This window comes from Anopheles stephensi, unplaced genomic scaffold, assembly GCF_013141755.1.
Source record: "Anopheles stephensi strain Indian unplaced genomic scaffold, UCI_ANSTEP_V1.0 ucontig61, whole genome shotgun sequence".
NCBI lineage: Eukaryota > Metazoa > Arthropoda > Insecta > Diptera > Culicidae > Anopheles > Anopheles stephensi.
In genome coordinates, this window is record NW_023405429.1 from 16,910 (window position 1) to 31,324 (window position 14,415).

The 14,415-nt window shown below is 47.0% G+C and overlaps 1 protein-coding gene across 1 annotated transcript in view; it reads left to right on the top strand.

Moving 5' to 3' along the window:
* The first annotated feature begins 288 nt into the window (after nt 1-288).
* The window catches only part of LOC118517191, a 49,148-nt gene continuing 35,021 nt past the window's right edge, over nt 289-14,415 (top strand). The window contains exons 1-2 of the mRNA XM_036063136.1: nt 289-961; nt 2,274-3,198. Coding sequence (XP_035919029.1) covers nt 2,871-3,198 — 328 coding nt within the window. The 5' untranslated portion in view covers nt 289-961; nt 2,274-2,870. The remainder of the gene's footprint in view (nt 962-2,273; nt 3,199-14,415) is intronic.

Consider the following 14,415-nt stretch of genomic DNA (forward strand, 5'->3'; position numbering starts at 1 on the left):
CAACTGAAAGGGAGGGATTTTTCTGCCCTGGGACACCAACACCCTCGGCTTTGGCACTGCGGCGGTGTACCGACATGGAAAGCGTTTTAAAACGAAATAATTGATGAAAATTTCGGACTCATCTTTCGCCACTCGTCGACCATCTTGATGAAAGCGTTTTAATTAAAAACTTTTTTGCCCACCCGGTCCCGTGTTCATCCTTCGTGCACTCAATACGTTTTCGATACAGAAAAAAGTTCATATTCAAGCACGGGACTAACATTTTCTCCATTTGTTGCTTCTTTCCAGAGAATCGGTCACGAGCAGGGAGGGCATTTGCTGGACGTGGTGAACACATCTGTTGGCAGTCCCGGTCGATTGATGTTATTACAAAATACAGCAACAAGGTGAAACGAGGTTCAGCGACTCTTCAGACAAACTCCGAATCCGAAGGACTTCCAAGACATCGACCCTGTACTGTGCGTGTGTGCGTCTGTGAGGCAATGAGCGTGAGAAATGTTAAACTACCCCCGAAAAAAGCTCGTGAACAATCGTAACGTTGTGTGAAGTGGTCATGAAATTAAATTAAGTAGTATTTTAAGCGACTGAAGCACCGCGCGAACGAGAGACAAGATGCTGCAGAGCGTAAACCGATGGCCAGTGCGAGGCCCACCGGTCGGCCACGAGTGCCCATTAGTGCTCGAGAAGAAAGGGTCCACCGTTGTCAAGGGTCGAAGGTGGTGGAGGCCACTTTACCGGTGAACGAGCACCGGTCGGCCCGGAAGGACGAACAAAACTACGCCTCTCCAAACGTCGCCCACAGCACCACAGCTCGAAACCCGCGTTGCTGAATCTGGAAAGCGTAGCAAAAAAGAGGTGAAGGTGAAAAGGAAAAATCGCTACCCATTAGTCACAATCGCTAGCGGAAGCGGAAGTAGCAGCGGAAGTCGCTGCGGAAGTGAAATATCCAGCGGATCCAAAGGTACGGAAGGGAGCAGACGGGCGCAAGGTGGCAGAATTGTTACCAATTCAGTTGAAATTGTGATTTATTTTATTTATGCCCGGTATTTTGCTTGGAGTTCTTGTCACGTTTTCTAAACCCAGTGTGAAAAGACAGGCGCCCTCTTTCGAGTCGAGAACTAACGAAGTGCCACGATTGGATCGGGTTTTCCCTTTTTGGGGAAGGCAATGCCGGCAAGAAGTTTTCTTTTTCCATTTTTGAAGGCATATTAGCTTAAGCAAACATTCGAACGATTAGACAAATGAAGCGAACTTGATTGGGGGGGGGGAGAGTTTTTAGCGAACGGCGGTTGGATTGGAGTTAGCTTACGGCACCGATCGACAATGATAACTGAAGGACTCTCACTCGCTCGCTCGCTCTATCTGCTCGTTCATTTGTTTTGCTTCCGTTCGTGTGCTAATGGCAAACAGGCATGCTTTCGAGCTGCTTCGGGGAGGGCTTCCCTCATTTTTCATCCTCATACCGGCTAGTTCTTTTGATAGCGTGAGGTACTGGACTGAGCAAAAAGAAAACCAAAAACGGCGTAAAAATTACTGTAAAGACTCTCACGGCGAACGAACAAAAGCGTGAAAATGTATTATTATTAATAGCTAGGCCGTGCGCTAAGCTTACCGTCTCACGTTCGCCTTTCCTTTTTTGGTTGTGCTTTTGTTTAATGCCATTGCCACCAGTAGATAGAAAAAGGTCAACGTGGCGTTGGGTAACGCCAGATAAAAAAGTGTGAACTCTGTGCAGGCAAATGGGACTGAGCAAAACAAGACAAAAAACTGCCTGAAAAAGAACCGACCAACCAAACAAGCTTTCTTCGGATGCGGCATGGAAGCATGCAAATTGCTAGGCAAAAATAGAGCATAAAACACACAATACAAATATCTTTAATGAAGGTAATAAATTCAAGCCTCAAACAGAGCCTCCTCGCGGTGGAGCTAAACGGAGGAGTGAGAGCTAAACCGTGGCCCATTTCATGCCTCATCCAAGCAGATTCGTCTGCACGGTCGTGGAAGCTGGATGACTGAGAAGGAAAGAGAAGAGAGCGAGAGAGAAAGAGAGAGAGAGAGATAGAAAGTTTATGAGAAAAAAGTGCACATTTTTAAAGCTTCAACCGAAAGGACATAAAGCACGATGAAACAAAGCGTCGCAATAACACTTACTTGAACGAATCTAATAAAAATCTGCACTTTCTTCTCGCTTGAGTTCGAGCGGGGATCGTTTTGGCTCTTCCTTTTTTGTGCCATTTCGAAGCATCTATCATTATATTTGTGTCCCGTTACAGGGTCGGCGAAAAAAAAACAAAGACCCGAAAGGAAAAGGAACACCCGCGTCGGCATTAGACACACTCCACACTCACAATTTCTGACAAAGGACACCGAATGGGGCGCAGGCAAATTAACGCAAACGGAACGCGGAAAACCTGACACCATAGGAACTGGAAATGGTGTGCAGTGCAGTGCGAAAAAGTGACAACATTAGTGTGTGAAGGACGAGTGAATAGCAAAAACAAAACCACAAGCGAAAGGTTAAAAACTCTCGAACCACAAACGAACGAACACAAACAAACGAACCACGAACAACCGCTGGGGGAGCAACAATAACCAACAAAAAACACCTCCCGAGGGCGCAAAGGCGTCCATCGTTTATAATACGCACACCATTATCATCGCAACACAAAATAGAAAGAAAGACAACTCAACCTCCCAGTTACCGGTGGTGAGGAGTTCGCGTTTGAGTGTCTGTGTCTGTGTGTGTGTGTGTGTGTGTGAGTGAATCCGTGCCGAGAGACCTCAAACTCGAAAGTTTTGGGTGATAATTTTCGTGGCCCACCCACCAACCAACACCACCCGGTTGCAGCAGGAAACGATTTGCCACCATCATGCTAATGGCGCCTATGATGGCGCTAAGGGGCACCAGATTGCGGGGCCGGCGTGGGCCGGGCGGCACAAGGAGATGCGGTTGCGGTGGCCAGAGTATGGTCGGCGGTGACTGCAATCCGTTCATTTCCACACCGTCGGCCGTATTTTCGCGAACTTTGCTCGTTACCTTTCTGCTGATGACGTTCAACGTGAACGTGTGCCAGGTGGTGCAGGCCGCGGCTAGTGCCAGTGCTAGTGCCAGTGCGAGTGCGAGTGCAGCCGCCGGAATTGAGCGACGACCGAGCGGGGATCTACAGCGGCCCGATGGCCTGAAAATGCATCACTACGGTAAGTTGAAGTTGTCCGTTCGATTGAACTTGATTTATTTGTCCATTTTTATGTTCAAAGTTGGGAATTTGTTTTATTTAACACTTTTATTTAGAATATGGAAAACGAGTGAAGTTTCCTCGTTGTCCTTGATCTGTCTAATAATTCTGCAGCAGACATGTACTCATTTACTACTCCTACTCCTGCCTTCCAGTTTATACTTGAAAAAAGAGAAGCAGTTTCAAGAAATGATTCACTATCCTTTCCAATAACCATTAGAAATATTAGGTGATTGTCCATGCTTCCTTCTTCTGAACCACTATCTTCAGATCTTCGGATAGCCCACTAGATTAGACTTCAATCCTAATCTTCTTAAGCTTCAACATTTTCCAATTGTTGGCAAAAATAGTTCCTAGATTTTTTTATTTATTTTTGAGCTAAGATTAACCATTCTACTGTTTCTATATTGGACCTAAAAGAGAACTCCGCAATTCCCTGATATCATTGGGAATGTTACAGAAAAGTGGTTCAAAAGAAAAACATACTCACTCTGACTGTCAGACATCAAAACTTTGCATCCTTTCTAATACGATCCGACGCGTAGTACAAACACACTCGTTTCAATACAAATTATAGCCATAAAATTACAGTTAAAGGCTCAGGCCTTTGATGATTTTGTCACCTGATTTATGCATTTGCTACACTCGTCACGGAAACGAAACGGTTTTCCTTGCTATTGGCTTTGCTAAATGGGCTCGGGCGTTTATTCTGAGTCCCTCCATTTCCGGGCCCATGTTAATTGGCCTTTTCTCCAACGGCCCTGTTTTCGTTGTCGTCGTCGTCAACAAATTTAGTTTTTCCCATTTTCTCTCGCCCTGCCGGGCGCAGGAAAACGGGGAAAGGCAATTGAATGAGTTTTCGGCAAAAAGTTACAATTGAAACTGGCACTTTGCTGCTGTTCCTCCGGCCCTGTACCCTGGCAATTGCGCCATTGCGATAAACAGATCCATTTCAAGCAAATCTGTTTGCCTTCCGAGTTTCGCGTGGATCGGAACCGCGTCTTGCTGGTGTGCATAAACAAAACACTGAGGGGCAGAGGAAAAAAAATGGAGCAGGAAAGATAAAACAGACAAGACACGCGACAGACAGCCCCGCGCTAGGAAACAGCAGGCACAACACGTATGCGCCATTGCACACGCACACTTATTTAAGACCTGGGAGCCGGCAATGGTTGGGCTGCGTTGCGACCGTCTGCCGCATCCGTGCAGCAACGCCAGCAGCAGCCGGTTTGGGTTCCGGTTGGTGACATTAAATGGATGCGATCAGAAACAATTTCAATCGGTACGACCATAATTCTTCCGCTTCCGTAGGACCCAAAGGCTGGGGTTTTTTTACTGGGGTTTTTTTTTGCCTCGATTCCGACTTGCTCTCATTCGCTCTGCCACGAAAACCGATCACATTGGAACGTTGTGGCAAAGCGTAAAAGATGGTTTATCTGTCGCCGAAGGACGTCGTTGCTTTCAAAACTCGCACTCTTGCCCGCTCGCTCGACGAGTTACTACTGTACTCTCCACAACCCTGCACAGTTCGATGGCTGGCTGGGTTGGGTTGGGCTCCGGTTGGGTCGGAATGCCTCACGCCATGCCGAGGAACGCAGAGGAACGTCGTGTGAATTTGTAGCCTTTGCAGTTGCCAGAGCCAGGCACCAGTCGGCACGCTGAATGGCACGGATCGCTCTCGGTTGCTGCAAGCAAATAAAACAAATAAATCCCGGAAATACATTGCCCCGAAACAGGACCATGGCAGCGTGCCGAGGATCGTTTTTCTTTCGCAACCAGAAAAAAAGCGGAGGTAAAAGTGTTACGCTTCATCCTGTTCCCGTTGGTTTCGAGGCGGATTCGCTGTCGTTCATCAAGCAAAAAAAAAAAGGAAGGCACACTCTCTGCTCGGATGAGAATGTTAGCCAGACTGACACACCCAGGGCCCGGGCTGGGAAGAAGTCAGTGCGAAAAGCCGCCGCCCGTAGGGAAGGATGGCGATAAACTATAACGCTCGAAGGTGTAGAGCAACGACACGCGACATGCTGGTGATGATGTACGACAGAGTGAATTGAATATTAACACAGCCGCACCAAGTCCGGGTTGAGTTCCTGGGGGGAAAAAAAACTCCAGCAAATCATAGCTTTGCCAGTGATTCAGAACCCTGAAGCAGCAGCGTTAATGATTTGTGTGAGTGGATGAAGTATGCTGATAACTCTTCATCGGGGTTAATCATTCGAAATTCTTGGTAATTGCCCGAGCAGAGCAAATGGAGCGTGTTGCCTTAATTAAATGAGGGACTGAAATTGCGTCAAAAACTGCATTCTTGGATTTTAAATTACTTGTCAGTGTAACGATTCTACAGCCTCGAGCATGCAGGACCAAAGAGAACGTTCTGCTTCATAATCGATTGCATTCGCCAGGGTTTGTCTGTGTGGAGCTGTGTCCGTCTGATGTCAATGTTTAGCCTAGCGAAAGGAAAAAAATGCAAATTGCATGGCTGTGTGGTGAAACTTTGATTACTTAATTATACATTGACCCACTTTCCCACTGACCACAGCTTTCCATAGTGAGACGTTGATGCTTTTTAGAGCCAAAGTACATGTTTGCTACTCAGGATTTGGCTCAGGATGCGTTCCCGGGAGTATGGTTATTTGGGGAGGACTTTGAAGCCAGGGCTCTGGGAGAGGTTCTAAAACGCATACAAAATAAAACACACTCTCCTCTCTCACTCTCCCTCTATCTCTCTATCTCTTTCTCTCTTTCATTCTCTCTCAGAATACTTTGAAAAGTGTCATCAAGCACGCTTGCAAAACGTTTGCCGAGAAAGCTCGTCATTCAAACGAAATAGCAATCGTTTCGGGGCTGGCCCTTTTCCGGGGAAAACTACTATTTGCTCGATTTCGATTTCCCTTCCTTTTCCATCCCCTCCTTTCCCACCCATCCGCCCACATACACACTGGAAGTGATTTCTTTCCCATCTACGACGACACATCGGTCTCTGTCTCTCTTTCGACACTTTCGAGTTCGATCAATCCAAACGCCTCCGGGGTTGCCTCTCGGTAAGCAATTTCATTTACTGTAATCAATTTCACCGATCGACACGAACCCGAACTCATGCACACCGCACGCAACACATCCCGCTCCCCATCCCGGGCGGAACACGATGGGATAAAAATTAGCAACATTTTGTAGGCAGCAGTGTAGGAGGCACGTGTGTGTGTCTTTTTTTCCTCCCTCCCTCTCAATCCCTCTTGATGTCGTTCTGGCCGAAAATCTGATTTATTCCTATCCGTTCAATGGCGTAATCGTGGTGAGCACTCGAGGGGACGACGGAAACCCTGGGAGAAGGTTTCAGTAAAAGCCAATTTTCCTCTCCCGAGGCCAAAGCAGTGTTGGTTATTGGCAAACACACAACGATGGTGCGGCATCAAATCAACCTATAATGAAAAAAAGAAGATCTTCACGATCTCCATCTCCCCCCCCCCCCCCAAATCGCCACCCCACGTCAGCACCACGGGAGTGAAATGTTAGAGGACAAAAACTAAACTTCAACCAACCTGCCGCTCCATATGCAGGTCACGTGGCAATAAATATGTTTTTGTTGAAAATAGGAAGCCAGATAGGGCGCCTCCATCGTGATGCTGGCTGTATGTGTGTGTGTGTGTAAATTTTATTTTCACGTACGATCGCTGCGTCGCGAAATGTGAATGTGGATTTTGGGTCCTTTCCGATATCTTTTTTATCCTCGCCTCACCCTACGCACCCACCGACCAACACGCCAATGGCAGGCGTGCGTGTCGCGATTCATTTCGCGGTGGGTTCGATTTGAGTGCTTCACCGTACGCCGTAGTTAGGGGGGCAAGTTTTTCACCCGTGTACATTAAATCTGATTTTGTATCAATCGTCATCGTCGTCGGTGTCTATCTCTCCCTCTCCCTCTCTCTCTCTCACTCTCTCTCTCTCTCTCTCTCAGCTACCGGTGCAAATACCGTATTTGGCACAGGTCGTCGATATTCGGATTTCGGGACAGCCAAATCAAATCAGATCACAATTTATTTATTTTATTTTTTTCCAGTACGGGCGATACATTTAGGAATTTTGTTTGAAAACTGTGTGCGAGCGAGGGAGAAAGAGATCGGGGGAAAGGGGGAGCAAATTTATATGATTTTTCGAAAACAAAATATTGACATAAATATCGGGCTGGAAACATCGGTATTTTGGCACCGGTGAGTGAGGTGCTGAGAGGGAATTTATTTGTTTTTACCTACGTGACAGAACACAAACAAGTAATATATTTTTCTAAATGGTGCTGCCAAGCCATACGTTTGCTTATTAGACTTGTTAAAACCGGATTTTAACTAGATAGATATTGCTGGACCACCCAATTCGTCCAGAAGGCATTGATAGGCAATGTTTTATTTCAAACATATAAGCTGTAAAAGCAGTGATTAAAATATTTTAGTAAAAAAGGAAATAAATCACCTCTCGTATGTATTCCGTACTCAAAACGCCAACCCCTAGAAATGAAAAGCCAATTTTCCGTGCATTATTTTTCCGGCTTCGGATCGGATTTTAATCTGTCCTCCCCTAGAGACAGCATATCAAAAGCGAGTTAATCTTTTCGGGCAAGAAAGTCAAGCACCTCGATCACTGTGGGCAGATTTCTATTCCGCACAGACATCCGGCAACGGCCTCTGCTTATTTATTACTCGACCGTTGTTTTCGGTGGGGGCGCTCGGTTATCAGAGATTTTTCCCACCCATTTCGGAACCCCTTTTGTGCCACGTTCATGTAGGAGATAATTTCCTCTCGCTTGTTCGCTTGTAATGATCTTTTCAATAATTCAAACCCACCCCGACAACCACGATTGTCTGCCGGTCGGCTGATTCTCGCCAAGAATGAGCATTTATACGTGTGTGCGTGTGTGGAAGATTTCCTTTGGGATCACTTTTGGGAAAATTAAAACCTCCTCCGCTGTACGATTCATGCGTAACCTCTTATCGATTCCATTTACCTTCTTCGCTTCGGTCCACCTCTGCACGCCGGACGCGTTTTGTGCGAAAAGGGGTTGAGAATGATAACTCATAAATACGAAAACATCTCCCACGGGTCCAACATACCTCGAGCCGGTTGGAAAAGGGTTTCGATAGTAGCTTGCTTACGGCTAGTTCGAGAGGAGTCCCTTTTCCGACCCGGCATTGCTTGATTGGGATGAAAACTGTCGATATTTTCCTGGACCCGCTTCAACTTTGGGGTTTTATCGATGAAACCCTTAAAGGTCGTCGAGACGGGGAGTTGAAATTTACACCGCCCGGACATCTCCACAAAATGAGCGTCCGATGGTGCCGTTGGAAAGCAAAGGTGTAAACTCAATCAACGCGTCTCAAATCGATTACCCGATCCGGAAACTCCCTGGAAGCTTGAAAGTGATTCCGATCCTCCCAGCATTTCCCGGCCCTATGGGGGCAACAAGGGAGTGATCGATTTTAATTGATTATCCACATTCAGGTGCCATTTTCCGACCACGTGTGGTCATTGTCGTTACCCGTCTCTCGGCCAGCGCTAATCGCCACGTGTTCAGAATTGGTTGGAGCCGTTTCTACTATTTTCCTTCTGCTTCCTACCGTTTTGTATGGAGCAATTAAACTTTAATTTCTCTTCGTTTGTTCTTGAAATGGAAACAATCGTCAGAGATTTTCATACGCTTTTCCTAACGCTGTTCTGGTGTGTTTGCAGAAAGCCGACTTAACATCTTTGTTCAGAATGGCCCTTGTTGATTCCTTTTGTCAAGAAATGGCATTCGTTTGCGTGGGGATGGAGAGCAAAACGGCTTACAATGAACCCATTCAACGGTGGCAATTCCAGCGCGCACGACAACGACAACGCCACCAACGACGGTGCAAATGATAATGAGGTTGATTATGATGGCTGAACGGGTGGCCCGCGTTCGCTCCGCGGTTTGCAGTGTGCCAATGGGATTACCTGCACAATGATTAAAATTAATTAATTGCACTAAATCTTTCGTCTTTCCGCTGTGTGTGTACGGGCTGAAAGCTTTCGTGGAACCGCGGAAAACGGCGAGTTTCCCGTGGCGCCCTTCGCAGTGGCCGTGTTTCGAGTTGTAGCGAATTCGTTTCAAATTGCTTTTATATTCTTCTGTGGTCAATGAAGGATAATGGGTGTAATGGACTTTTTTGTACTGGTGGCCAATTGTTGCAATCAATCTGAATATTGTTGCCGAGGTAAAAGGACGAGCTTAAGGGCGAAGTAAAATCCACTTTGTAGCACAAATCCCCCCAGTATAACCTCCGTTTGGATTATGATTTTGATCTCTCGAGCAAAATTAGTTTAACATTTCGAAACTGGTGTTTGATAATGGATAACAATGAGAGGAACATATTACACGGACACACACTTCCCCTTACATGGCATACGCTTGCTCGCCAGCAAATTAATACTAAACACCTACCCCGATCAACCCGTATGATAATTTGACGAACTGCTCAACTTTTTCCCTTCCAGCTCGGACTCGGTCAGGGCTGTCCCGCACAATGTGATCCGAACACAATGCGATTACAAACTTGTGAATCTCTTGCCCGATTACCCGTCGCATTCATGCAACCGGTTTTCGGGGGAAAACTTTTCCGTACGTGCATTTACCGCAACTCTCTATTATGTCCAATTGCTGTCTGCAACGCCAGTACGCCAGTACACGCCACGATCCGGCCGAGCTGATCAACGTCTTTCAAAGCTTTTGCACAAAATCCACCGCACTAATCGCCGCATCGACAGCCATTCATCGCTAATCTCCATCAATTCATAGCTAAAAGACGTGATAACAGCGATTCACGAGCATCACCGTCCACGCCGGGCGCCCCAGAATCCTTTGTGTCCTGCCGACGAGTCGGAGGCAGTGAAACTTGTTCTTCAGTCGCCCATCGAGGCCCGAGAATTGGATGGACATTGTTCTTCTAATCCACGCCACTCACCATCCAACACACACACACACACAGACATGCACATTCCTATTTGCTGGGCAAAGGGCCACGGACAATATGCGTTCTGGAGTCTGCATCCTTGAAGTTGTTTCGTTCCAGCGTTGGAGCGAGCGATCGTTCCCATTTACCGTATGGTATGGATGGACGAACGAGTGAATGCATAATTCATCCACATTTTGTCAAATTTTCTCATTCGAACACACACACACACACACAGACTCGGTGCCGAACGCCAGGATGTAGGAATCAGGTTTCGTCCATCACATGAATGCCTCGTTCTCTCATTAGCCAGAAGACAACACTCATCACTCAGTCAAGGTGTGTATGGTGCGCGCGCGTTTCTTCCAGCAGGTGCCTCCCAACTTTCGACACAACAGTCGTTAGAGCGTTTCGTGCTGCTGGGTGCTGCTGATGCGGCCATTGCACCCATTTCGGTACACGCGGATTGCTCACCGAAACTTTATCCTTTGGACGATAGCAGCGTCATTTCACGGTGACCTGAAAGGACTGCCGGGCTGAGTGTAAAAGCCACATGAAGGATCACTGATGCAGTCGCTCCTAATGCAGCCGCGAGCCGGAAACGCGGAGAGGAACGGGACAAAAGTGGGGTTCGAGAAAAGTTTGTTGCTTCGCCTGCTGGTAAGAAACCTCGGTGCACACTAGGTCTCATGCTCTCAGAAGATGAATTTCGCCCTTCTTTCCCAAAAACTTTTACCACCGTGCCAACTTTACTTTCACACAGCGAACGGTGAAGCCTTGGTACTGCTGGCGCTGACCAGATCTGGCACAGGGGTTGAGGTTGAAAGTACTTCATGAGCTTTGCCAAAGGCTCTCGGCCTCACAGCATTACAACAATTTCGGTGTAATTTATTTAAATTATGAATGAGCCGAGGAAGAAACTGCTGCAGTAGCAGCAGCAGAACGCAGACGAGAAAGTTTGGTTACAGGTCCTGCCGAGGCTCGTATTCATGTGGCGTGATTAAATAATTAAATAATTTCCTCGAACGCAAAAGGGAGCGAAATGCCCCCAGAGCGAGAAGGAGCACAGGTCTCCCTTCGGACCGTTTGACTTGCCAAAGGTCCCAGATAAAGGACGATCAATACGTGATGTCGATGCGCCCGGACCGGATTTGTTACTCGAAACATTAGCCATTCGCTCGGCCGTGCAACGACATCTTGTATCCGTTTCGATGACCACGGGCTCGGTGAACCGGTGCAAGTCGAGGAAAGGATGAATAATTTGTAATTGAATTTATCCGCCCATCAGCACGCTGCTCGTGTGTCGTGTGGAATGTACCGCACTCACACATACTCTCAGGGCTCCAACTTTTCGTCCAAGAAAATCCGTTTTAAATGACGAACATCATCAGCAACCACACGGGCGAGAAGGTCAGCTACGAAATTAGATTATAAACAGGGGATCTGCGTGGGAAACGCCGAAGTGAGGGAACTTTGCCCCGAGGCAGTCCAGCTTAATCACATGCAGCAGGTAATGGGAGTCGATGTTTGTGTGGGTTAGTGGACAAAAAGATTACGCTCAAATATGACCAAGTAACGAGCGGAAAATTGAGTGAAGCAAATACATGGGGCTACAAGTTTACCCCGAACTTGAGATCAATGACTTTTTGGACTTTAGACCCTAGGCGGAGAATTAATCAAGCCGCATCGAGCACTGACATCATAAATCGAAAAATTAATTCCCTTCGAAGCTTATTTTTCATTCGTTGCCTTCATTTAGCATCCTTAAAATCTAATCGACTGCCCCCAGAAAACCTCAACGCTCGCCTAGTCAATCAAAAAGTCAAACATAGCAACAATATTTGTCCTGTCGGCGAGCTCTTGGAAAAGCTCGTCGTAAAACATGACATTTTCTCGAACGCAACAAATACCGTATGCTAACAAATTGCTACACTGCAAAAAGGGACACCGCCAGGGCACCCTGCTACTCGTGCCCTCACGAGACGTCCGATCTTTGGGCACTGGTCTCTCCGGTGGCAGTGGCAACATGATTCCCCTGACCAGGGAGCAGGGCTAGGGGGATCGGGCATGCGCTTCGAGTGTGATCTTTGTAAATTCTGTACAGCCTTCCTGCATGTGCAATGTTCATTCCGAGAAACTGGCACTAGTGCTCTGATGTCCGATGCCAGGCAAACGGCCGGTCCACTGTTGATGAAACTTTCCGAATCGATACACCCTGAATCGGTTCTCAGTTTTTGCTTCTTGACCATCCATCCATCCCTCCAGCCAGCCGCACCAGCGCAGCTTCAATGCATGTTGAATGCCACTCGGATAAATAGCTTCATCGAAATCCTGTTTCACAGTGCCAGTGAGTTCTTTCCATAAGGTTCAATGATGCTCCAGGCCTCCTGCTACACTCTAGTGCTTGCAGTAGGCACTCGCACAAGCATACTGACAAAAAATGCTGTTTGTAGCACACCATGCATGATGGAGTATCAAAGTGGGCTTTCCCAGGGCAAAACGTGTTGGCAAGCAGAGGGTTCTAGGACGAGAGTTGTTCCTTTGCTAGATGAATTGTTGTCAGATTGTTTTCATCCGTATATCAAGTGGCGTATCGAATGGATTGCCCTGAAGTGTAGAATGTTTTTCTACACGAGCTTGGGCCTTCTCCGGTGCTTGGGTAGTACGGCATGTACGAAATAAAGCATGCCCTGGGCCACCGCCTGATGTTCTCAGTGATTGGGAATGATCCTTTTCCTGTTGGTCTTTTCAATCGCCCGTAAGACGAGAGTGTATTAAACAATTGCTCAACTCAAGTATCAAGTAGAATACATTTTGATCAAGGTTGTTGATGGGAAATTAATAAATTATTATTTAATTCACAACCATAGTTCTTGAGCGATATGATGAGATCGACCCACTCTCGACCATAGACCATAGAGATTACTGCACCCTAACCCACAGTGAAGTTATCATATTGCAAACTATCACACCGCTCGCTTCCAGCCGGATTAGAGGCGGTACTAAGTGAGCTTCGATTCAATTTTCTTAGCCCAGCGTTCCATTATCGTCCAAGCGTCAAATCCTTTGGCGATTGGCGATACGTTTGCGAGCGATCTTGCAGGCCCTGGGCTGCCTAGCGCGAACAGCGCATCAACGGATGGGAAAGCACGCATCAGTTTCATTAATAATTACGCCCTCCAAAATATCTCATTTACTGCCGGAAATAATCTCGGCTGCCGTGGCAAACCAAACCACTGCTAGACATACCTTGCTCCAGTCAGTTGCGTCGATTAAATGATTCCCAGCGGTGCTATTTTCACCCACCGCTTATCGTGTTGAAGCCGCCCATGGATCGTCGGTGGGTCGAGGACCCTCCGCAGCCCACGGCACAGACACGAATTAAGCCAGTAAACGTAATAAACATTTTTCATTCCCTTGCCTTGCTTTTCCGTTACAACCCGCTATTTGGAGGGGGTGAAGGTTGATGAGGCCTAAAATCCTTCCACTTAGGCTTCTGCCGTACCTATCGGTTGGATTAGGTGCGTCGAGCAGGGAAAGAATAATCTCCGCTACCATCCACCGTAACATTAATATTTCTTATTATGATGTTAGTTTGGGTGGTGTTTCCTGTTCGATTTTTGCCTCATAAAAGTCAGCAAAACGCCGCGTGGATCGCTGAAGGGCCGCTCTTTGTCGCATACTGTGCTGTACACACAGAGCGGTTAGAGTGCCATTGACTCACGTTGCTATTTTGTGGTGGCTGGTGCTGCCGTTGTTAGAAGGTACTAGATTTGCGTGCTACATGCCCATTCAAGGGCCCTCGCCAGCCGTGGAGACAATGGCGCATCGACCGTTTTCCATTATTCATGCGCCCAATGTCCAGCAGACACGGTACGGGAGTTGATTTTGCCAACCAAAGCCAAACAATGAACGCGCTTGAACGCGTTTCTAGCTGCAGAGTTGCGTTCGGCGTTGATTTGATTGTCCTGCGGAGGAGAAAAGTTAATCAAATAAATATCGCCGAACTGGGATTGATGCATCGATTGCATAAGTTAGGTCCCTCGAGAGTGCCCAAGTTCAATTGAAAATTTGTTGAACGGTGCTCGCTTTAAGAAGATTGTCATTGTCGCATTTAATTGAAATGTTTCCATTCACTTCACTGCCCGATAAGCTCGAGCGTTATTTACACTTAAATGTTTTTGCACCGTGAAAATCATTGAACACATTGTTGAAGTTGT